Source organism: Ixodes scapularis, unplaced genomic scaffold (assembly GCF_016920785.2).
Source record: "Ixodes scapularis isolate PalLabHiFi unplaced genomic scaffold, ASM1692078v2 PGA_scaffold1__304_contigs__length_218370807, whole genome shotgun sequence".
Classification (NCBI taxonomy): Eukaryota; Metazoa; Arthropoda; class Arachnida; order Ixodida; family Ixodidae; genus Ixodes; species Ixodes scapularis.
This window is the reverse complement of record NW_024609846.1, coordinates 27,214,113-27,238,961: the sequence shown is the minus strand read 5'-3', so window position 1 is coordinate 27,238,961 and position 24,849 is coordinate 27,214,113. Positions and strand designations below refer to the sequence as shown.

The following is a 24,849-nucleotide window of genomic DNA, read 5'->3' as shown; positions in this document are numbered from 1 at the left end:
GCGATGCATTCTGGGAGAGAACTCGAACGGTGCCAGTGCGTGTGAAACGAACTCGCTATTAGCGAACGCCCACGTTTCATCGAACGACACTTTAGCGAATAGTCAGACGCCGCGAAGCGGCGTTTTCGGGTGGGCCAAGTGAGTTCATATTTTTGTAATGAGTTGCCGTAGACTGTCCACCACGCAGTTTCGCATATTGTTTACAGGTTTACAGGGAAAACCGACCTTCGGTATCCGTAATTTTCAATTTTTTTCTAAGTTTTGAATTTTCACATGTATAATTTCGGAGAAAAAAAAAAAACACTTTTTCTAAGGGTGCATGCGCGCTGGTTATTGCTAGTAGATGTCGTTTAGCGGGAGAGATTCTTTAGGTCTCTAAACACTGTACAAAATGGCGCTCTCCAGTGCTCACGGCTGCTTACTGTTGCGCGACTTGCGAGAGGCGCGTGCTTGTAAACGTTGTAAACGCTGTGAAGACGTCGCGATGGTTCGACAAATTCATAATTGATCCTAGCGAAGAAATACTTAAAATGCTGCAGTGTGTTCTCGGACGCCGGGATTTGTCCGGGCTCCTGCTGGTTGAAGGTGGGTTCGGTTGGGCACGTTCGTACGTTTCCGCTAACCGTTCTTCGTTGCAAACGAGGCTCCTCGGCACGCGTGAAATAGTTTTCCTAAATTAGCGGCCGGAGCTCGGCTCAGTAAATTTCAGACGTCTCGTTGGTGAGTCTGTCTTGCTACATCGAGAGCAGTTTCGCCGATATCGCGAGTTGGGCGAGATGCGCTTTGTATACATGCTTTGCATTGGACGTCATTCCGTCAACTCTCCGGCCACCACCAGAGAAAAAGGGAAGGAGGAACTCCCCTCTAACCGCGGCTCTCTTTTTTGTGTCCCAGACAGGGACGGCGCCAGGATCTTCATAATGGGGGGGCAATCGGGAGGCGAACCAAATTGTGGGGAGGGGAGGTTGCTCTGAGGTGCTGTCGCCCACGGGCTTAACGAAGATAGCTTATGCGGTGTGCTCATTGAAAAGGGAAATGCGGAAACACGAGAATGAAGAGGGGTTGGGGGGGGGGGGGGGGGGTTATCACAGCAGGGACCTCTGCCACCTGTGCTCAGACTCGCAACCAGGTTTTGCTTCCCTTTCTGAGACAGTCCGGAATTCCCCATGACCTCGACTTTAACTAAGCTCGCCTCCGTTCACGTCTCCGGTCTCCGCTGAAGATAAGCACCACAGAGCAGAATACGGAGAAAAAAGCCAGCAGGCGTCACAAAGGGGCGCTGCTTTTTCTAAAGTGCTTGATAGCTTAATTGCCCGCGGTACGACTTCCAATGACTGGAAGTTAATAGAAAAATAAAATAAAAGGCATGAACGGGTCTAAAGTCTGAACACTCGTTACACTGGGTCCTGAGGCCGACGTCGTAAGCCATCGTTTGTGTACAAAGCTGCTTCATCTTGGGGTGGCAGAAGAAATTTTAGGGGAGGCGCCCGCCACCCCTCGTCTCCCCTTGGCGCCGTCCCTGGTCCCAGATGTGCCCAGACGTCGCTGTTCTCCCTCTAGATGGTTATAGAAGATTAACCCGTCACTCAAAATTCGTACAAAAGCAGCTTCCCCCTCTCTCTCTTCCGTGGTGGTGTGAAATGGATAATGTTCCATCACTGCAAGGCATGTATTAGTATTCTTTAGTTGCGGGGATATAAATCCATCGATGATTTGTGAATTATTACTCCCCTAGTTGCTGTACGATTAGAGAGAAACGGCAATTCTAAACACCATTGACAGTACCACGTTTTTGCCACACCGTCTCACTGTGCCGACATGTTTGTGTCCTGCCATTGCAGACAGCCTCGAGGAACCTAGCCGTGCCCTCGCACAGTGTTTGATCACATCTTGGGTGACGAGGTAATCAAGCACTCTCTTGTCCCCTGTGCACAGTGAACCTCGCTGAAAAGGCTGCTGGTCCCGTTAGCACATTGAAAAGGTTGGCTTATGGCCGATGTCTAAGCTGGCTACTTTTTTTGTTGCACTCAGCTAAAAAGTAAGAGGAATGCTATGTGCCGAGAAAAGGGAGGAGACGAGTGCGTGCAAGTCCGTCAGAACGCTGAGCTCTGATTGGAATGATTAGTGGGTAGATTTAAAGCTAGTTGCCTTTGTCTCCACTGCACTCGTCAAACGTGTTAGAATGCGAGAGTCGAGGCTGAACCGATTTGGCGAGCGACGAAACGTGCAACGGAGACAAATGAAGAGAGTCGGTGACGAGCGACAGATTTCTCATTGTCGCTCGTCGCGTCGCTCGGTTCTGGGTTTCTAGAAAACGTTGCTCATTGCCCATATGTGGCCGAAGCGATACCACGAAACGGTCCCGTTTGACGTCACTACCAGTTTGCACGCACTACTGCGTGGCTGTTAATGATTGTGTGTTGTTGAGAAGCTTCGTTTAATCCACGACCAACTCTATATTTACGACCATGTCACCCAGATCGCACCTACAGGGAGAGCTGTTCCCTGATGCTGTTGATATAATTTTGCACTCTCCCACTAGATGGCGCCCTAACTTAGCCGTTCAAGCCGTGCTAGAAATGCTTAGGGTGATGGACTTATACGCACCCGTTTCACTCGCGAATTGTCTACGAAGAGTTTTCTTTCGCCACATTAACACAAATTCCCCGAAATAACGATGCTACACTCAGAGCACCCTTTAATAGGGTACTTTGTTGATTTTTGAGCTACCCCAACGAACTATATTTTCGGAATCCCTGGTCTTTGCCCTTTCCAGTATGCTATTTGGTATCGCTAAATTCAGAATAGTTATTGTGAAATTGGCAAGTGAAAATGATGCCAAAACCAACATGCAAATATACTCACACTTTTCAGTGTTGTGATGTCAGGGGAAGGCAGGCTTGCAAATCAAGGGGGTAGTCTAAAAACGGACTATGTGGAGCATTCGTATCGTGCAGCTGCGCGGGTGCTCGAGCGAGCTTCCAAAGCATTTATTTGACACCGTGAAACTGCCTGCAGTCAGTTGGGAACAAAGTCTACTGCCCAAAGAGTGAACCCCTACTTTCCCCTGAAGTCACTTTTTCATCGTTGCCAGTAGAGACTTTCAGTTTGAGAAACACAATGAGGACCAAATTGTAATTTCAATAACTTTGCGAGATATATTAATTTCGGCTCAATATTTGGGTTACTATTTCAGCGATGTTTGTTGGTGTGTTCAGCAAAGTTTCAGGAAAATCGGAAGCTATGAAGAAAATGCCGGAGTACCCCTAGAAAAATGGCACATAAACTGAGTTCTATTTTGCCCTACAGGGTCTCATAAAATTATCTCGTAAATAAAACAATGAACAGAGTGCCATGAAATCTTTCACAAAGGTGCCTTTAGGTGGTGCATCTATCGTATTAAGCTTTTGTTAGTGTAGGCTTTTGGGAAAAAGCTGAAGAAAAGAAAAGCCTGTTTTCCCTATGCGCGGGAGAAAAACAGAAAGAGACAGTCAGTTTGATTCTGCTACTCGTGTATGCTACCACACATGCTTGGATTTTCTGAATCTGCTTTAGGGTGCTGATCTCTAAGAATATTTAAAGTTTTTACATCATGTGGTGCCATATGTAAGTAGCAGCATCAACCAGACGGTTTGCTTCCATTTTCCGAAAACTCAAAGGAAAAGAAGAACATTTTTTTATTTTTTTACAATTTTTCACAGAGCTCTACACTCGCAGATTTTAAGTATGATCCGTGCACCACCTAAGAACACCTTCGTGAAAAGTTCCATGGCACTCTGTTCACCCACTTACTTATACAATTTTTTTACGCCCGAATTGTCTCGAAAACAGCTTGTAGGTATTTTAGTGTTAACTAGCCTTCAAAAAATATCACCATTAAAAGACAAAAGTTTGTTTAGAGTGTTGTAATAAAAATCGTCAGGAAAGCAAGGATTGCCAAATTAACTCATTATTTTTTAGAGGCATGTTGAGCTTGGCCAATTCCTGAGTGGATTCAGCAACGGAAAAGACGGCGTACTTGTTCTCTTGTTCTATTAAAAATGCCAACACGTTGGCGGGGCTGTGTCATTTTAATTCTTGTTATCACATCAGGTCAGGACCCAAAGTAGTCATATATAAAAATAAAATCTAAGAGAGTCGCAGGCAAAGCTGCCAGTTTACCGAAAGCATAGAGTATGAGGTTTCTTCTCTTTAAAATTTTTTGAACACCCTCCCCACCCCCTTTCCCGTCTTACGTTGGCTCTTGACCTTTTCGGTGTGGGCTATCTGGCCCTCCACACTCAAACGAGTTGGAGACCACTGACCTCGAGTGTAAACAGATTTAAAAATGGAATGCGCATGAAAAAGTATGCTTCTTGTAAATTCGCGATCACCATCCAAATCTGCATTGTCATGGCTCTCAACGTTTTGGTGTGCATGCAATGTTGGGAACCAGTGGAGTGTGAGGTCACATAATCTTGTACTTGTTGAGGACATTTTTTCGAACCAATTTTAACAAACTAACTTAATGCGCACTCTCACCAAGGGGTTGAGCAACAACGTTTTAGCCCTGATTTCTTCAATTGGTTTATGATGTCATAATTTGTTTAACTATCCTTGACTTGACTTGCTCTATCATGAGAGTGATAATTTACTAAAATTTGGCTGGGTATTACCGTAATATCCCGAGTCATCGCCCACCCCCCTACCGCCTGAAATTCGTTAAAAAAGTGGGGTGGGCCATGTCTCGGTGGGTGAGCACAAACACTTGGAAAAAGCGGAAAAAACCGCCTATTTTTCTCTGCGTATCTAGCGCTGATGCACAAGAGATACATCAAACTCAAAACTCGATTTAGTTTCATTGTTTTATAGAAACAAATGCTCACGAAAGAATATTTTACTATAGCGAAGTCCGTTGCTTGCATACGCGCTAGAAACACCGCCGATCTGCATGTAGCACGAACGTTTGTTCCGTGAAAGAATGTCACCATTATGTTCTCCTGCCTAGTAAAAAAAAAAGAAAGAAAAGTCTACAAGAAAATAGAAAAACCGACCAGGCGCAACAAGCGAGCGGACCAAAGAAGCGACCAAGAGCAATGCTGGGAAAGCGGGAAAGCCGGCGGTCGCGTTGGCAAATACTTTGGCGTCGGGCCAAGTCGGGCGCCTCGTCAATTGCAAGCTCTTGCGCAACTTGTTTGGTGCGTACATACGTGCGTCCGTGCACGGCGGGCTATCAATGCACGGTTGGGACGCTCAGCATCTGTGTAGGACGTTCCAGCAAAGCTTTATTTACGCTTTGGCTTTGCCTAAAATATTGCACAACCGCGGTCGCGACGGGCGGAAGAAGGAACGGGTTCGCGGTGACCTTACTTCGGCGGAGACAGACTTTGACCTAACACTCCGCGGTTACGTTAACAAACTCTTATTTTGTTATCTCCATCGTTTTCTTTTCGCACGGATACACGACCACTTTGGGGTCGCTCACGGAGGAAATGCGTAAACAAAAAGAAGTGTCTTTCCCTCCTTCATTTTACTTTGTCACGGATGTCCTCCAACTGTAAGGTCCGCGACCGCGTCATTCGGGTAGGATGAGTGTTCGCGGATCGCAGAGTCCGCGCTGGGGTATTTGAAGGGGTGGGCGATGACTCGGTGTTTTTTCGGAAATCGATATTGGCCCAAAAAATGGGGTGGGCGATGGCTCGGGGATGGGCGATGACTCGGGATATTACGGTAGGCATGACTTCCTCTAAATTTATTCGATGATACTTTGTTCTGTTTCTCTTTCAGGGGTGACAGCATTCAGGTTCTTTGCTTCGACAAACACCCACAAGACTTTCTCAGGCCGTTTCCAGACAGTGTCAAAGACAAGTAAGGTGCTTGGCTTTCCGCTGTGATGCTGAGGAAGGCAGTTAGGCATCTCAGCTGAATGCTATCAGCCATGACAGCATTCAAACTTATTTCTTTTGCTGAATAATTTATGGATTTTTAGACTTCATGAGGTATGAGGGTCATCCTTGAGCTATCGGAAGGTTATTTCGAAAACACTCTGGCCATTAGTTCAACTTAGTTTCACATCAGATATCAAATGCATACCTGACAACTCTCTCGTATTACCCGGAAGGCTCTCGAATTTCGACCAATTTGTATGGTTGTACGATTGACAGAAAAATCTCCTGGAAAACACGAATGACCCCCTTCTCCCCACACTTAAATGAGGAGTTTTTGTTGTCACAACGACCTCGGTGGCTCCAAGGCAAGAGCGCTGGCTTACGGATCCCTATGTGGCGCGTTCGAATCCCGGCTGAGGTGCCCGCAATCTGACGGAGGCTTTTTGCGGAGGAGGCGCCGTGTAACCGAGCTTTCGGTTGCGCGTCAAAAGATCCCCAGGTGGTCCAAATTAATCCTCAGTCCTCCGCTGGGGCGTGCGAGATGCCCGTCATTGGTTTGGCACGTAAAACCCCCCCAAATTTGACTTTTTGTTGTCACAACGAATGGCTGCAAAGGTAGCGAGGTCCAGCTGTATCTCGCTAGCATGAGCAGTGCAATATAAATGTAATGAAATTGTCTTCATGTAGATTTGTCATCAATATTTATTTCTAAAAACTTTAACGCCTCCCTCTGCTTAGAAATTCTCCCGGATTTGAGTTGTCCGAACTTGGCAGGTATGAAAGTGAGAGCACTGTAGGCTTTTACCTTGGATAACACACCTTCTGTATGTAACCTCCTTCAAGGCTTTCTTTAATTCTAATGATCTATGTATTCAGTCGATGCCACACATTTCTGATTTCCATGCAGCTGAATAGGAAAAAACAAACATTGTACAAAGCCAAAGTCACTTTGTCAATACAGCGTATAATTTGGGTGGATGTTAATAGAAATTACTTCCTGGTGCGTGCTTCTATGAACTCAAAAATTCTGTGAAAGATTTCGGGGAACAACTTTGCGTTTTTAAACTGACCCAACAAGTCGGATTAGAAGACATTGTTAAAGCTAGTTTGCATTTTTGCTCGCAGAGTGAATGTGCTTGACGGCTTTACCGAGCAGTCCTCCCGGAGTTATGATTTCTACTCGTGGATGGAGCGTCTTTCCAGCCAAAAGGAGCCATTTGTCCTCGTAATTGACTCCCTCACCACGATCCTCATGCATGAGGACTTTGAAGATGTCTACAGGGCTTTAATGTGCCTCTCGAGAAAAGCCTGCAGTAAGTGCTCTTCACCTTCCTCTGACTTCGGAACGAAGACAGTACTTGCTGGCATGCAAAGTTGTATTGTCAGCAATGCGAGTTGAGTTCCACATTAGATATTGCCAGGTATACTTACCAGATTGCCTAATGTGCAGCACAGATAATGTCTGCCTCTGTCTGTTTGTCTGACTGAGTTCCAGCTAGTGAGTGCGGGTAAAATTGAGAGTGAGAGCAGGAAAGCCTAAGAGGTCAGGCCAGACATATACCTTAATTCATACCTGGTACTCCGTGTGAACTTAAAGGGGTTATGACACGAAAATTAAACGGATAGATTATTCTTGAAATGGAATGCTCATAGGCTACTTAGTATATACACCAAGTTACGCAATTTTTAGAGCTCTGATAATTGCAATATTCAATTTACGAATTTTTATAATTTTCATCTGGCGACCAGGCAACACTGCTCAAGTTAGTCACACCATGGTGTCCATAAACCACGTGACCATGAACACTCTCTCATTCTAGGCGCCCCCATGATCGCCCAAGCTCTTCTCGTCGCAGTACGAACAAAACCGCTCAAACAGCTCGGTAAACTGAAAGCTATTCTCGCTCTCGCCCCCCGGCCAGTTGACCTTCCAGCCTGCATGCGCCTGCGAGACATTCCCGGACGACGGTGACCACGGCGAACTCGTCGTCGCTGGAGCTCGTCGCCAGCGGGTCGCAGTCAAAATGAACAGCTTCCAACGTCCCTTGATAGCAATTACTCTCATCGCTGGTGCGATCATTGTCGAACACTTCGACAAGGCGATCGATGTTGTAGACGTAATCGTCAGAGACCGGATGCTGGAAACGAGGACGGTGGAAGGTAAACGAGGAAGCTGAGGCTCGATACGCCAAGAGAGCCAAGTCTGTGAGTGCGTGCAAGGAGACACCGCGCTGGAGGCTGGCTACGTCATCAGCCTCCAGGTCCGCCCGGATCTGCCCCTCCGAGGGGCCCGCATATAAATCGATTTATCCACGAAATTATCGCGCCTTTTTCAAAACAATTTTAGCAGGATTATAGGGACATACAATGGGTCCTAGCAGTATAGTTATGTAATATTTTATTTTTGGCGTGTCATAACCCCTTTAAGAAGTGTATAAAACAGTTCCTAGTACCCTGTTGCAGCAAACTGGGGCTCTAGGACCTGTTTTATGATTTCCTTGATTTGTTTACTCATTCTACGGTTTCATCCCAGCCCCCTCTGTATTACCTTCGGGCCCCAAGGGTACAAATAAATAAAATAAGGCAAGTAAGAATTATTCTAGCGGGCTACCGCACATCGAGGGAAAAGGAACGGAATATTAAAGCGGAGGAAGAAAGCTTGCAGTACCTGCGACGACTGACAGAGCCCGCATTGCAGGAACCATCGAAATGCTGCCAGATTAATTTGCGCGTGGCCACAGAACACCAGCAGTTGTTTTGCCGCTCGTTAGATAGGTGAAGCCAGTAGTTGTCACCAACTTCTGTAGCATTCAAACTGGTATTCCCAGTCTCATGAGAGGTGATGCAAGGATTCCCATACAGTAGCATCCTTGCTTTTCCCAAGGCCACTTTGTTGATTCTGCAGCAATAACTGTTATGGGTTTTTCCCACCACTGGAAATGTTTGTTGCTGATGTTGTAGTTGTCGTAGTGGTAGTAGTAGTAGTAGTAGTAGTTGTTGTTGTTGTTGTTGTTGTTGTTGTTGTCATTATTGATGTTGTAGCTGGCATTGGAGGGTGTCCGTCGTCGATGTTGCCAAATCCACAAAAAAGATTTCCCGCTGCCCGCGGAAATCTAACCTGGGTCCGCTGCGTGCAAAGCAGAGGCGTTACCGCAGAGCTAAGCCACGGCATTAACAACTTGTTCTATACTTGGAGATATTGTAGTACCCAATGCCCACTGCGTGCGCCCTCTGAAAAAAAAAAATGGCTGACAACAAAATGTTTTAGCACTGTCAAAGCCAAGAGCTTGTGTCGGGAGATGCGCTTCCGTGCGCTCCGGAACAAGTAGATACAAAAGCGTTCGGGAAAAAATGGTGAGATGTCTACTTTGTTCCAAACGCTTTTATTCAGAACGTGACGTCGATGCCCAACTATTTCACTTGTCGCGGCCATCGCCGTGATTGTGGGTTAATGCGGGACTGCTCAATTGCTTTTACGTTCCCGTTGCTGCCGAGTGATTTTTTTTATTGGAAACTGAGAGGCTCCAGCTAAATGTGCAGCACTAGAGTCACATTTTTTGCAAGATTGACGCTAAACTCTGCAGACCTATTAATATTCTCATTTCGACGTGGTCCCGAGATTCAGCCGCTTCTTTTGTAGCTCAAATTTTCTGCGTCCTTATTGTTAAGTACCAATGCTTTTGTAGTTTCCACCAAAGAGGCAGTGCGGTCCCTCTGGTATGGGTGTAACGCCCGACTGCAGCCGCCTTACTTCCCCGAGTTGAATGAATAAACATGCAAACATCGAGGGTTTATCTGAGCAGTGCATCACTTACCCTTACCCTTCTTCAAATGTTCAATCTTTTTGTTTTGTCCGTACATAGTTCTCGTTAAATAAAACTATGATGCAAGTTTTTTTCTTTTAATTTGGCTGACTAACGCTAACACTAACAAACAATTCACATTCGTAAAGCATTGAAGTGAAACCCTTTTTTCTTTACAAACACTGGTTTTTGCAAGAAGCGCATTATTGGGCTCGGGTTTCGTTACCTCCTCAACTCCCCTTTTTGCCTCAACCGGATGGCTGTGCCTCCTACTTAACAAAAAAACGAGGAAAGGTATATCTCTCGGCAACGGACAAACCCCTCACGAGCAGTTTCCGGAGGTCGAACGCAGAGGGGCCGTGAGCCTTAGAAACGGTGAGACAGGAAAAGGAGAAGCCGCCACAGTCAACCACCGCTTCCGAACGTGGGGCATCATGCGGGAGGCTCGGCGTCGTCCCGACGACGCAGTTGCGTGCGGCAGGAAAGGCTCGTTTGTTTCCCCGCGGCCAGCTCCCGTTTCTCAGCCCCTTAACAATGTCTGCAGGCGTCTTGACCGCTCACGTCTAGCCGGTGGTGAGGGCTCTCGAGCCGACCTGCGTTAGGGAACCGCGCTCTACGCGCCACTTTTCCCGACATTCGGCGCTCACGGGACCTGGATGGCGTGTTTCTTTTTTCGATCGGCCCCTCCCGTCCTCTCCGCAGTCCAGCTGGTCGCGGCCCTGGTTCACCAAGACGTCCACGGGGAGCGGGAGGTGGACCAGCTGCGCCGCCTTGCCACCACCACCCTAGCACCGGTGGCCACGGCGGCCGGTCCGCCCCTCTGCCGGGTGGTCCACCGCAAGCCCGGAGGACGGGTCACGCGAGAGGTGAGCCGACGCCTCCGACAGGCGCGTTTGGCGTCCCTCCTATACGTCGGTCCTCAAGTGGCGACAAACGACGACGCGTCGTGGTGTTGGAGGTCCTCGCAGTCGGTGCTACGAGTCCCGGCAAAAAGTGAGAACGAACGCAATGCTACATCTACCCCCGCTGCTGTGACACTGCCAGGATCGCAGCCGCGAACAATGTGACACATGTAGAACGTCATCAAGCAGAAATGGAGCACTTTTTAGGGTGCTCCATTTCTGCTTGATGATGGTCCAAGGTGCCCGGTCCCGGCGATCGACGACACTCGACGTCCGCAGGGTTGGGAGTCTGTCAAGCGTTTACTCGTCGATGTCTGAGAAACGAAAGAGCAAATTGGACATCGTGGATGCTCGTACGGCGAGAGGTCGGTGCGCCCTCGAGAATCGGCTGCCTCAGTTCGACAGTAGAGGGGTGGCCGCTGCAATGTGACGGCTAACGCGGAGTCGTCAATACGCTTCTACTTTATGAGGACGACTACTATAGTCTCTCGTCGGTTTAGAATAGCGAAACGAACTCCGCCGATAAAGCCCGCAACCCCTTTCACTATACCGAAGCGAATGCTGGAGAGCAGGCGACGGGAGAGGTGGAAAGCGCCAATTGTGGCGAGCGGACAGCGTTGTGCAAGGGGCTTCCCTTCCCTTGTTACGTTGCAGCAGGCTCTGTAGTGCCTTTACTGATGCGGAAGAGCAGGCGATTGAACAACTTCCCGGCCTCTACTCCCGAGAAAGGACCCGAAGTCGGAGCTTGCGGTGGTCGGCGTGTACTGCTCCCCCGCGCAAAGAGGACCCACGTGGTTCACTACGAAATGTGCACCTCCATGAAAGAAATGCCTCCGGCCAGGTCGATCCTCTGATTCCAACTGTTCCGTCCCTAGCACGCGGCTGGTGGGTCTGCGCACGGTCGTCCCTCTTTTCCTCCCTGGCTAACACCTGATTCTTGACAAGCAACGGTGTGGTCGGCCGTTCAGTCTATTGTTTTCTCAAAAAGCCCTCAGCCTTCCATTCCCCTCACAAACATTCGGGCCAAGTCTCGGGGCAAAGGCAGAAAGCCACAATCTCCTCCTTCGCTATTTCTCCTTCCCGTAGGTTGTTCAGGGTAGAGGTGCAGAAATCAAAGTTTGTGCAGCACACACATGCACAAACGGTTTGTTCGGGATTTCGTTTCACCCATTTTGGACGCAGAGGGTAGAATTTAGTCAGTCCTAATTTCGACTGGATTCGCCTTCCGAAACAGCCGGTACGTCTCTCGGATTGACCTTGTCACGTAATGCTTCACAATCATCTGTGATTCCCCGTCTCTCATAATCTTAACGGCGTCTTTTTTGTTCGGGCTTTGCTGCGGGCAGTGGAGATCGTCGTCTGTGTAGTACAGCGTGGCCGACCGTACAATGTCCTCACTTATGCCTGCTCCATGCTAAAGCTCCGGACGCTCCCATATGGCGAAACGTTGGCGATGTTGCTTTGATTTTCTCGGGATTTATCTGGATGGCTTGGAAATTTGTCGTGCTACCTCGCTAGTGGCTGCACTTTCAGGCAGAAGCGTGAGAAGCTGGCTTCTTTTCTGGTAAGATGGTGCCTTAACAAAGGCCTCTCTTAGGCTCCCCCACCATTCGTCACAGCTGAGACATGTGTGATCACTGCGGGCACTTGACCCACTCGCCTTCGAGTCATACACGGTCACCAACCTTTTTCAAACTTGGCGGCTGTGAGATTCTTCATGTCCCGCTGCTTTCTTTCAACCTATGACTGGCGGCTCTTCAGATTTACCCTAGACGGCATGCGCAAAAGAGTTACTTCAATCGCAACAGCGGAAATATCCGCGTTGATGTCTGCGACTACTTGGCACTCTTTGAGGAAGCTTGCTGGGGAGCTTGACCCCAAATCACTAAAAGCGTGAGTTGCAAGTTGCTCACCGGACCGTTTGAAGCAGTTCTGGCAGAGCACATCCGTTGTCGTAACACCACCGATTTTTGAAGGGGGCAGGATCCTCTTCGAGGCATCTATGTCGAAGTCGATGATATTACGAAAACGCCTGTTGTGGTAGATCTTTCGCCTACGTATCTCAAAGTACAGTAACTTCTCTTCGAGCTAAAAGCAGTTGCCATGGCTTAAAGATGAATGTGCAAGGCTTGGAAAGTCCGAACTGGTGTCTTCCTTGAGAGAGTTTAGCCTTCTCCTTTCACTCGTTTCTACACTTTACTAATGTGAATTCAATGCTATCTGTTCTCTCTCTCTCTCTCTCCGGTTGTATATTAGCTTTGTCGGGAGTATTTCTTAAAGAACAACTCCATTCTATTTTTACAATTTTTGGGTTATGATCTGTTTAGTCGAAGTTGGTGACCCTGAATCACGAGATATAATTTGTTTTTCGGTAGTGTGCGTAGTTTTGTAGATATCGCGAACCCAAATATCGTTATGGCGGCACAGCGAAACCGAAACTACCGGCTGAGGCAGCCTGGCAACACTGATACTAGTGGCGCGTCGTCGGCATCACCTAGTTCTCGTCCCGCGCTCCCGAGTCGATGCACCGACAATGTCGGTTCAGTCGCATGTGGAGTTTCAAAACGGAAGTTAAGTTACACATTTTCTTTTTTCCCGCTTCACTTTGTTAATATGCACCAAATGTAGTAAGTTTTAGTGTGTATTTATAAATTTGCCGGCCAAAAAGCGAATCCGACTGCTATAAATATGACGGGGTCAGCGCCGGCGCAGCGTGACTGTATTTGTTTCTTGCTCGCGGACCGAGAGAAAAAGAAATAATAGGAGATATATGGACAGATGTATCCACAAGCGGTCTAAGTTGTTAAAGCTAAGGTGCCTTTATGTGCACGCTAGTTAGATCAGCCGCGACCTGCTGCGTCCGGCCGATCGTGCTGGAGTAGCCGGCGGACGATACGCGAACAGCGACGGCACCGCATCGTTCTTCAAAGACGCGTGTTTCGTGGAGAAACACGCAATAGTCAGCAGCCGCAGATACCGTGTGTAGGTGTCTGACGTAGAGTGCTGGGAGCAGTGCTTCGCGTTGGAGCACGGAGTCGACGGTCTTCCGAAGTCTATCCGGCGAACGGCACCGACCCACACCTTGCGCCTCTTCCGGTCTCTTGGGAACTTGTGGAACCGCAGCTCCGGGTTGCGCACCGGATTGTTGGTGCAACCCATAGCATTACAAGTCGTGCTCGACATTGCCCAACGCGAGTCCGGTGAGTCTCTCCGGCTCCACAACACGCGCGTGAGCGAGCATCATCGCTTCGCTCTCTTCCGCACTGTCGCGGAAGCAATGCTGGAGTTAAATGAACTGCCTCGACGCTAATAAAAATAGGAGAACACAGGATAACGTGGTAAGCACCTCTTGCCGTCAGCAGAACCGCAGAATTCCACGGAAGCGAAGCGTCCGTGGAATTCCGCGAAGCGAAGCGTCCGTACGAGAGTGTAGGACTAAACCTACGTCATTGCCCAGTGTTGCTTCACTAGCTCACCCAGTGCCAGCGTTACTCACCCTCTTTCGGGCCGCTAACCGAGCCGGGAGAACATTTTTAATATTGATTTTAATCGGTAATGCGGCGTCGGTTCGACGTGATATTTTGGGTATGGCAGTATTTTGACCCCCTAAAGCGTTATCAGTCATTTCGATAGGGTCGACTTTTTGAGTGGAGTTGCCCTCTAAAGGGCAACTCCGCTCAATTCCGAAAAATTTAGGCTTGCATGTGATTTCATTTCACAAAGCACTACTAAACAGCTCTGCGTCTTCGGATTTGCGAAATGTGGAATATTATTTGTGTAATCTTAATTTAAACATCAGCTGATACCGAAACCGAAACTTTGGTTGCGTCAGGCAACCTTGGTCTTGTGTTGTCAGAGTCATGGCCACGTCACGTCGAACTACGTGGTCTTGTGACGTTCGGAGGGGCGAGGGACAGGACCCGCGCCGCGGGTAGGTCGCTTCGCATGGCGTGGACAGTGATGGCCCGGGGTAGAAGGGGAAAAGGAGAAGACGAAAGAGGAGAAGGGAAGCGGAGAAATAGACCGATAAGCGCACGTGATCACCGCGTTACGGTGATCACGTGGACGCCGTTCAGCCAACACCTGGAGGAGAAACTCATGACGTCATCATTCAATTTCGCTCAGAGAAGTAAAAACAAACAAAACGTGAGAATGACATAGTCATGCCTCTAACGTAGTGGCTCAACGTTGGCCGCTCCAACTCCGTCGCAGTGACTGCGCTGACGATTGCGCCTCACGTCGCACGCTAGAGTTGGCAGATTTCGGCGACTTGGCTCACTTGAAGGTTTGCTGGCCAGTTTATTAAGGGGACACACCCCCTAGGGGGGTCAACTTTTGAACCCTTGTCTTAAAATTAATGAAATATAGAGGGTAGGCTGGTGGTCATGCTAGAGGGTGTATAACAAAATTTCAGGTCTGTCGATTAAATGAGAAGGAAATTAGAGTGGCTTCCACCAGCAACACGCCTACATTGGTTAGTTAATCTATCGTGATAAAACTATAATGATATTCAAGATTTTTATTTGCTAGATATGTAGCAGAATGCTTAGAGGGTGCTGCTATAGAACGTTTTTTCTAAAAAGTAATTTATTTCTATAAATTTTCTCTTTTGCAAAAATGGTCAACTTTTTGGTCTTCTGTGTCTTAGACAAAATGTCAACATTTTTTTATAAAAGGCATCGTAAAGTGACAAAGTTCCATAGCCGCATTCCTTGTTAAATTTCAGTCAGGAAAAGGGAATATTGAACCATCCCTGTTTTGCCATAATCAAACAATAGATTGACTAAAATGGAATTTATACCAAAAAGTGAAACGGAGAAAAATGCATCCAAAGTGCTCCAAACCCTACCTTTTCTTTAGCTTTGGTGGACAGAAAATAATTTATAAAAAATTAAGTATGCAGTGAAAATTAATTAAACTTTTTGGGAATACTCTCTAGATGTTGGTGGATGTAAATATGTCATTTTTCAAAATCAACTTTTTTTGCAGAGTCTTTTCTTTCTGTGCAGTGTCTCCCCTTAAATATATAGGCGGAATTAGATTGTAATATTTGACATGGGGGTCTTTCTATATGATACTGAAGAGGGCTACATAGTTTTCTAAATATCAAAAATGAAGCGGAGTTGCCCTTTAAATTATAAACACCGATATACATCACCGACAAAAGATGCTGAAAATGCCAGTTTGTCTGCTGTTAACTAAAGAAGAAAGATAAATAAGAGCGGAACAAAAAGGACCAAGATCAAATTTGGGCCTGCTGGAGGATAACCATCAGTCAAGGAGAAATGTGTGCAAACAAAGAGGTGAAGCTAGAAGAGATGCACGGAAGGGATCTCCTTTTACTGTTGTACTCACATGTCCACACTCGTCATGTAAGCACATATGTGTCTTCTTACGAGTTCTCACATGGCGCTACATAGGTATTTTGGTATGAGCTGGGAACGCAGACTCTCGATCGAGGGTCACCACTGTTTTTACGAGCGGGGTCCCACGAAAAGGTTTCTCTCTCCTGGCTGGAAGATAGACGGCCTTCCAACAGCGCCTCTCTACCTTGTTGCTAAAACAAGCCACCTCAAACTCATTCTCGACTCGGCCAAAGTTACCTTAAAACACGTCACTTTAGCTCAGACAAGCACAGTGATTATAACTGTTTATACACTATTTAATTAAAAGTTTTCTCAGATGTGTTTACAGTGACAATTTTCTCCACGACCACGCTATGTTGTTTTCAAATTTGTATTTCACGAAAATAAATGCATGTTATACTGGTAATGACCAAAAAGAGAGGCGGTATTTCATATTCCTATTTTGAGTTGAAAAATTCTTGAGTGCTTCGCTGATGACGTGGTGAAGAAACCATACCGGAGCCAAAACTTTAGAAGTAGCCTAAAATGTGCTTATTTAGCTGGCTGTGCAGAGAATAAAACACAAAAAGGTGAACTATTAAGTTTGCCCCGTTGTTGCCTGTACTCGTAGCAATCCATAAAAAAGTTTGAACAAAATAAAAAATAGCCTTTTCGTAAAAACCGAATTCATAAATATGAAAATTGAAGGTTTTTAATGATTTCGGAGCCAAATATAAATATATTTATAAATATGACTTACATGAAATGCACATTACCAGATTGCTGACGTTAATAGCTACATATTCATAGTCTTTTTATGTCGCTGGCATTAATGGTTCGTCTGCTGCAGCCATCCCGATTTCAAGCGAAAATTGCTCAAGGTAGCAAGTTTTTGATAGTTTATAAAAAAAGCTATCGAGAATATACAGTTAAAAAATTTCGTAAACAGGGTCCGCATTTTTTTCTTTAACCTAAAATAAATATTAACGGCCTAAGTAAGTAAAATAATTTAACAAATAAACACACTCGACAGATATTCAAATTGAGTTTTTGTTTCACTCCATAGCAATTCAGATTTTTTTTTTCTATTGAACAGCTTACTTGAACTTTCTTGAAGGGCCATTTTGTTCATCGCAGGAACAGAGCTATCACATATATTAGTTTTAAAAAAAATCTAAAGACCTCCCCCCCCACCAAGATTGTTTGAATTTAAGTGATACCACCCTGTAAAGTTTCCAGATATACAATATGGACAGCAAGGCTACTCGCCAGGACAGTGGCAGCATCACAAACTGGTTTATGCCAATTTTAAAGTTTCTTAGAAAACGTTTTGGTGCCTTCAGTTTTTGTATTGAACCTTATTCATACGGGCTCCGTGGAAAGTTGACTGTAGCAAAAGTCATTGGCACCCTCCGCCGCTTTGTCTCGTCGCCTCCTCTGCCGAAGAAATGAAAGCCCTAACAGGGGGGATCGGTGGTCGAGTGTGTTTTGTTGCGCAGCAGAACCTGGAGATCCTGAATGAGCACCGTACCGGCGTGTGGTCGTGCATCACTATTTGGTGATGGCTAGCGGCGGCTGAAGTTCTCGTCTACGGTAGAAACACCGGACACCCTTTGGGACTGACTAACTTCCCAAAATTGTTAAAGCACAAACTACCATTGAACGTTGCTGCCTGTGGAAACCTACAGTTTATAAAACCGACAAAAGGGGTCTAACTGGAAGCTGACGCCGAGCCCGTTTTTTTCCCAAAGGAACAAGAATTCACCGTGGAGGCGGGGTTCACCATCACAAACATTAAAAAAGTGGAGCAGAAAAAAGTGGCCAAGGAAGTGGTGAGTTCCCCCACTGTTAACATTTCTATATAGAGACGACAAAGTGGTGAGAGTGTGTGTGGTGGGTACCAACCACACAAATGGCTGCCCCAAGGGCCCCACCAGGTTGGACAGTTCCAACGGGGGGGGCTTAAGGAACTAATTCAAAATAATAAAGTTGCCGTAATTAATTACAATCTCAGTAACTACATACTTCCCACATTACGCTGCAATGGAATTTCAGTTAACTATAACTGCAATGGGTAGTTAAGTTTTTGGGGCAATTTGTATCTGTTATAATGGCAAGGAGCTAAATCATTCATGCTGATTTACTAAATTTAACATCACTGCCTCGGACTCTGCCATGAGTAGAGGCGTGAATTGAGATGGAATTGTGCCGATATTTCTTTTGTTCACAACTGAACCCTTGGTCAGCAATGGCGGCAGACCTCAATGTCGCAGAATATTTAGAAAGTTATTGGAATGCGAGCTGGTTGCCTTAAGTAGGTGATTACAATTAGTATGTAACAAAGTCCTATTCGACTGGCCAGAGGGTGCTCCAAAGCAATACTAATGGCGCCACGCCCTGGTGAGAAACCGCCCTCCATAGCAGTACGGGTCCAGTTGCAATATTATTGCGACTTTTTGTCTGTTGAAAAACTTTGGTAATTTTTTGGGGGAGGCACACCCCCCAAAGAAAAGTTGCCTGTGTCTCTTAAATGGAGGAGGTAATTTAGGCATAAGAACATAAGGTAACAGTGACGTGCATCTCGCAAGTGAAAGGCAGCATCGCCTATGACAAGATAAATGCTGCTTTTCTTTATGGTTTCGCTCGCTCTCGTAAGTCAGAGGTATTTGGACAAAGATGAGGATGCTATATTGTTCAAATTGTCTTTCTGCACGCGGTTGCGCCATAGCACACACTGCTTAACTCGGGCAAGTGCTCTTAAAAAGTCGGAGTTACCGACTGTCGGAAGCATGCCGCAGCTATTTTAATAGACCTGACGCAATACATGCAGCGCCACGACGAATGGGGATTTAAAAAACCCTCGGTACAGATCATGCGCTTTGTCGTTGCGTCTACGCGACTGTGCATCAGTCGCGGCAGCTACCGCCAGCAGCCGTGGTTGTGAATATGAACGTAAACCAAAACTATACCTGCGGCAGCGTAAACACATCGCGACGGGGGAAGCTATTCATTTGTTTGAGTAAAAACTTACCCTCACGTCTTGCAGCGTCATTGAATCCACTTATTTTTCACCGCAACCGTGGCAGGGTTCGGAAGGTTCAACAAAGCAGCGTAACACAGTGCCGTAGCCAGGAATTTGTTCGGGGGGTTGAGGTGGCTGGGAGGTGCATGACTCGGGGTGGAGAGGGGGGGGGGGGGGGGGGGTGGAATCAAAATGCTTGTGTATATTATAAGGTCGGCTGGATTTCAGGCCTAATTGGGACAAGCATGTCACAGAACAAATCTTCTGCAAAACCAAACACTGTTTTTAGCAATATTTACGCCACAGAACATACTTTAGTCAAAGTTACAACCTCTCCACATTTGAAACTCTTGCTTTTTTGCCCCACTTGGAGAAGTATGCCCCGCCCCTCAATCTCGGATTCGCTCTTGGATTGACTTGGCTGCGGAGTTGAACGGCGTATGCAGCGTCTCGACTCCCGGTGCGTCTTGCGTGCGTACCACAGCCTTTTGTCGCTTCTGCGTTCTGTGCGAACTACACGCAAAATGGATCCTGAATGGAAGCGTCAGCTTCTTGGCCACTGCGAGCAACTGGGTCTTCGGCCATACAAAGATACGCCGCGGAGGACGGCTGCCAGCAATGAAGACAGCACACCGCCTGAGCCTCCCGAGCCGTCGGCGCGCTCGGTAGGAAAAGCGTCGGGATCGCCCCGCGTCTCAGTCACGGACGTTTGGTGCACTCGGTGCGAATCTCGAAGGCCTCCAGACCGAAAGGACGAGAACATACCTGGACAGGTTTGTCGCTACGCGAACACCCGATTGCCTCCAGCCAAATAGTATTCAGCTTGTCATCTTTCGGGGCGACATGGCTGCTGAAAGACTCGCTGTCGCGATCGCTCATCTGGCAGCACTTTACTGAACAACGGTGCCGCTTTACAGGAGCTGACATCGGCAATGGTGTCGGCGCGAAAACAGTCATAGGTCGCCTACAAAAGAAAAGTTGTTTTGGTTGCGGAAGATATCGGTAACAGTGCTGCCGGACGACAATTCGCCGTAAATGGGGGCAGCATCCGCGGATGGAGATGACGAAAGCAAGCTCTGTTCGCGTGCGACGGAACGAGAAGAAGCTTTAAGAGCCCAAAGAATGGCGTGTTCGCCGACGTCGAGACAAGTCTTAGTGACATTCTAAAAGAGCAACGTGAACCAACTTCGTAAAAGAGCAGCGTGAACGGCACCTCGCCATAAACGTTGAGCTGCTGCATGAGAACTTTGGCGAGCCGACATTGGTTCACTCGGTTTATGCGCCGCGCCGGGTTTTCACTGCGTCTGCGCACGCTCGTCGCTCACTCTTTCAAGAGGTGCGGGATTTCAAATGCACTCGATGGCACTTTGGGAGGAGGCGTTTGGGAGGAGGCGTCGGACAAGGAGTCTGATGGACGTGATGACAATGATTAAGGTTCAATTATTACATGTGGCCCATGTTTTTTCAGGAACATGGGTCACATGTTGTCTTTCATCGCTAGACAACGATTTGCACAGAGGAGGAGGCAGTCAAAAATCATTGAATGGATCGGTTCCCCCCCAGTGGTGCATGAAACATTATTTTTTTTCTTCGTTTGGCATGATAAGCCAAATAAATGTCCCTTTTTAAGTATCTCTTCATTGTAGGCCTTCTCATTCTGTGTTTATTGGCCAACAGCAATTTAGACATGCCCAGCATGATAATTAGGGCACTTCTGTTTAGGCGAACATCGGATAAGTCAAACAAATTTTAAGGTTCCCTTCGTGTTTGTCTTAAAGGGAGTCTGCTGGAATACCAACTTTGTGGAGCGCAATTTAAAACGGACGAAATAGCCGCAAACTAAAATCAGTCTCGTGCAATTAATATTGCTGTAAAAGAATTATTTTTTCGTGGAAAAATTGTTTTGCGAGTCTTGTCTCAATTAGACTTTTAAAAAAACACTTTTTTTCTTCGCAGTTGCCCTTTAAGTTAGACCGCATCCCATGTTCCGACGGGGCCAGTCAAGCAGTGCCAAAAGTGCATCGTCATTATGACCGGCTGAACCAATCACGTGCAGCGAACGCGGCACGATCCTAGGCTTTTTTCTTCGCACGATTGGTTTAGCCGGCCATGGGAAACGCACAAAGACTACACACTTCTGGTGCCGCTTGGTTGGCTGCGGTCAGACCGGAAATACAAAGTGCTCGACGCTGCCCTCGTGTTGCGGGGCAGGTGGTCCTTCTTGCCGACCTCTTTGGCAACTGTAGGGAGTGCCATCCGAAACCGGACTGCTTTGGGTCGCAGGCCAAGCCGGACCCGGCTGCCAACCTGACGTTCAACCTGCGACTGACCAGCGACGAGAGAGAGGCCAGGGACGGCCTGGTCCTGCCTTACCTCAAGTAGGCGGCTCCTCTCTGTGACAGTACCGCCTCCTGGGAATTGTGGCACGAGCGGGGGAGACATTCCGCTCGTTCGTCTCGAGTTGGGGACGTTGGCCAGCGAGCCAATACACGCTTTAGTATACCACTCGTCAGTAAATAAATGGAGAACCGGCTCGGGGGATAAAGTATCTGAGGAACGAGTTTAGACGCTGCGCGAAGTGTGTAACGGTGCGAGAGGCATTAATTGAATGGGCGCGAGATGAACAAAGTCTGTATCGTGTATGGAGGACACACTGGTGAATCGAGAAGCTCTAACTCTGTGTCTCACTGCCGACAGTTTGTTTTTTGGGAATTTCTGATTTGAACTTTTATTTAATATGGATTATTATTCTGCATGCTCGATCGATTGACCAGGTCAAGGATCAGTACTCTGGTTCTCTAGTCATTCTCATAAAGACTCGTGCGAGTCTAACATTTGCTCGGACCGATATTCTTAGATGTATCAATTGACAAGTTACGTGGAAGAGAGTTTCTCGAAAATGGTTCATCTCGGTTGCCTGCACGCGAGCAAATATGGGTGGGTACCATTCCTAGCTCCACGAGTGGCAATGCCTCTGCGGACAATGGAGAGGAACCGTTTTTGAATGAAAATTGTTTACTATAGAAAACCACAATTTCCGCTGTGCATGCAACGTTTTGCCGGTTTTGCCGTTTCTGTCCATGAGGATGGCCTATATCAAACTCCTCGATGCATTTGCATTTGTCTGGCAAGTAGCATCAAATGCGCCAGTGCACGAGGCCCGTGTCTCAGGCGGCCCTTGGAAGCAAATGGCGGCGGAGCACCCGCTCGTGGCACATGTCTCGCGCGTTTCCACAAGAATGGTCGGTGGTACTTGTAAAAAAACGCCTTTATCAAGGGGCTTCAGGCCGATATAAAGCCCCTCGATGTGTTTGCGTTCGTCTTGCAAGTAGCGTCAAATGCGCGAGTGCACGAGGCCCATGTCTCGAGCGGCCCTTGGAAGCAAATGGCGGCACAGCACTGAAATGAGCGGGCCTTGGAAGCGAATGGCGGCGGAGCACCCGCTCATGGCACGTGTCTCGCGCGCTTCCACAACAATGGTTGGCGGTACTTGTAAAAAACGCTTTTATCAAGGGGCTTTAGGCCGATAGCGTATCCAGCGCCACCAAGTGGATGCGCTACGAAAAGGCTTTGGGCGTTCTAGGGGGCTCATCAACGAACTTCGATCTAGAAACATTGGCTCTATACAGAAGTAAACTTTACCATGTCCCGTATGTTTGGAGCAGATTTTCGGGTTTTTAACAAGATGACTGGCTCTGCCAGTTTGTCTATAAGTAAAGATGCTCGACCCCCATCGATTACCGACAGCAGCTTACGATTTTTCTTTCCTCCAAAATAGGCTTTCGTACTCGGGCAGATCCAATAGAGACAGATCATATGCCTCTCACCGAGGTTGGAGTGACTGATTTTTTGCCTTCCAGGGCACCCTCTGCAGGCGGCAGCGGAGAGATCTCGTACGTGATGGAGCGGGAGGACGACTTTGACGAAGAAGACGACCCGGACGACGACCTCGACTTCTGAACCGCAAGGCCAGCCCGCTGCCGAGACGCCCGGCCCAATTCCACCTCCGGATGTTTGGTTCTTCCGACGCACGCCACCCTGGTTAACGCGACTTGTCTCCGCGCAGTTGTAAATAAAACGAGCGATTCCGTAACTCTGCTGAGCCTCGCACGCGTCTTACCAAGGGAGTTTCCGAAGTTGTATAGCACAAATTAGATAATCTACCTTCAGATTAAATCCGTAGCAAAGGCCAGCTCTTGGACCGTACGGTCGGCGATCGCTCTCCGAGTGGGGACGGCAAAGTGGACTACACGCACTACGAGGGCCCTCGCTTGCACGCTATGCTTCGGGCACACCGAGGCAAAGAGGAAGGAGCGAGGGACAAGGCTGCAAGACGATAGTGCCGGGGCCCGGCGGCGACGGGAAGCTGGTTGTCGTTGCGTGGCGGCCCACTGGCAGTTTGAGTCCGTGAACTGGCAGTTTACGGACAATCTAATCAATGCGGTGCATGACGTTTGTGACAGACTCATTTCGGGCAGATTCAACAAAGAGCACCCTGAATGCGTTGCATCTGGAACACCTTTAGCCACGTCCAAGGGAGTTCTACCTAGTAAAGCGACTGCTTGAACGCTAAGGTGTAGCATTTAGAACACTTTCGTGAAATGCGAAAGAGACAGCCAATTTTTGTACATGCATTGTGCGCAGACAACTCCCTGTTAGCCCACACCAGGTATGGGCACTGCGTGTGCAGCATCAGATTCGCGCGAGATGAAGCGTCTGCGCGCGTGCCGACAGCAGTGCCACTGCGACGTCGGACATTGGTCCAACCGTGAGGTCTCAAACTGGCTTCCCCAGGCTTTTGCTCGGCTGCCTTTCACATTTCGAGCCACGTCTTGGAAGACACGAGCCACCGATGCCATGTCCCCTAGCATGCGTCTCTGCGAGGGCTGTGGGCTTCTGCAGTGCTTCGCTGCATCGGTATCGCATCAAGTTTCCTAGTTGCCATTCGAGGGAGATGGCCATTCCTCAAGATGGTTCGAGAACCCCCGGTCGGTATAGAAGTAAAAAAAAAAAAAAAAAAAAAGTGTACACCCACATTTACTTTGGAGCCAATGATTTGCATTTCGAACGAGGAATGCTACAGTCAAACCCGGATATATCAAACTCACAAAAAAATGGGAATTTGATATATCGTGTAATTCGATATAAGTTTTAATGAATTTGTCTCTCAAAAATCCACTTTCTCCTGACAATGAAATAGTCTTGCATCTTCTGCTTTTTCTTCACTGCATCCGCGATAACGATATTTTTCTACGCTGTCGACGGACTCCAAAATGCTGAAGCCGCTGCCTTCTATATTAGCGCCGAACTATGCCGAGAGCCCGGAGCACGTCCGAGCGGGAGCACCTTCTCCTGCAGAGTGCCGTTTTGCTCTGCAAGTTGGCTTTCCCCTACAACAGGGTGGCTGCGTTGGGGGAAGCTAACTAGCAAAAGAAGCTGGCTTTTTTTTTTTCTTCCGGGCGGCCACGTCAACCGCCCGGAAGAAAAAAAATAATATTCTTTTGTGGAGCAAGGAGCACCCTCCCGCGCTCCCTCCGCAAAAGTTTCTTTTTCTTTTTTTTCTTCTTCCAAACAACAACGCAATTGCCCCCCCCCCCCCCCCCCCCCCCAAAAAAAAAAAAAAAAAAAAAAAAAAAAAAAAGCCAGCGTGTTCTGCAAGCTGGCTTTCCCCAATGCGCCGCTCGCATTTGGGGGAAAGCCAGCTTGCAGAGAAAAATGGCGCTCTTGGCAGTTCGATATATCGGTAGCGGCTGCTATTTTTGTTCGATGTAACCGTAGCTTTTGCGATATATTATCACTAGGTCCCCGCATATCCGCAATAAACGGGCGGATGCGGATAAAAATTAGACAAGTTTTGGCGGATTGCGGATCGAATGCGGATATCCGCAGATCCGGATCTAAATGTTTGCC

General features: G+C 47.6%; 1 protein-coding gene across 1 annotated transcript; it reads left to right on the top strand.

Annotated features, from left to right (window-relative positions):
* Window positions 1-402: 402 nt before the first annotated feature.
* LOC120836004 (elongator complex protein 5-like) lies at window positions 403-22,991 on the top strand. Its single transcript, XM_040222004.3, has 8 exons — window positions 403-585; window positions 1,842-1,902; window positions 5,767-5,847; window positions 6,993-7,180; window positions 10,373-10,536; window positions 17,669-17,749; window positions 21,223-21,317; window positions 22,800-22,991. The coding sequence occupies exons 1-8, from the start codon at window positions 531-533 to the stop codon at window positions 22,897-22,899; spliced, it is 825 nt and encodes a 274-aa protein (XP_040077938.1). The 5' UTR covers window positions 403-530; the 3' UTR covers window positions 22,900-22,991.
* Window positions 22,992-24,849: the final 1,858 nt, after the last annotated feature.

Bases quoted from the DNA above. Each gene is read 5' to 3' on its own strand.
- LOC120836004 (XM_040222004.3), top strand. From the start codon at position 531: ATGCTGCAGTGTGTTCTCGGACGCCGGGATTTGTCCGGGCTCCTGCTG. The intron at 10,537-17,668 runs GTGAGCCGACGC...TTTTTCCCAAAG, and splicing joins GAGGACGGGTCACGCGAGAG to GAACAAGAATTCACCGTGGA. The intron at 17,750-21,222 runs GTGAGTTCCCCC...TTTGGGTCGCAG, and splicing joins AAAAAGTGGCCAAGGAAGTG to GCCAAGCCGGACCCGGCTGC.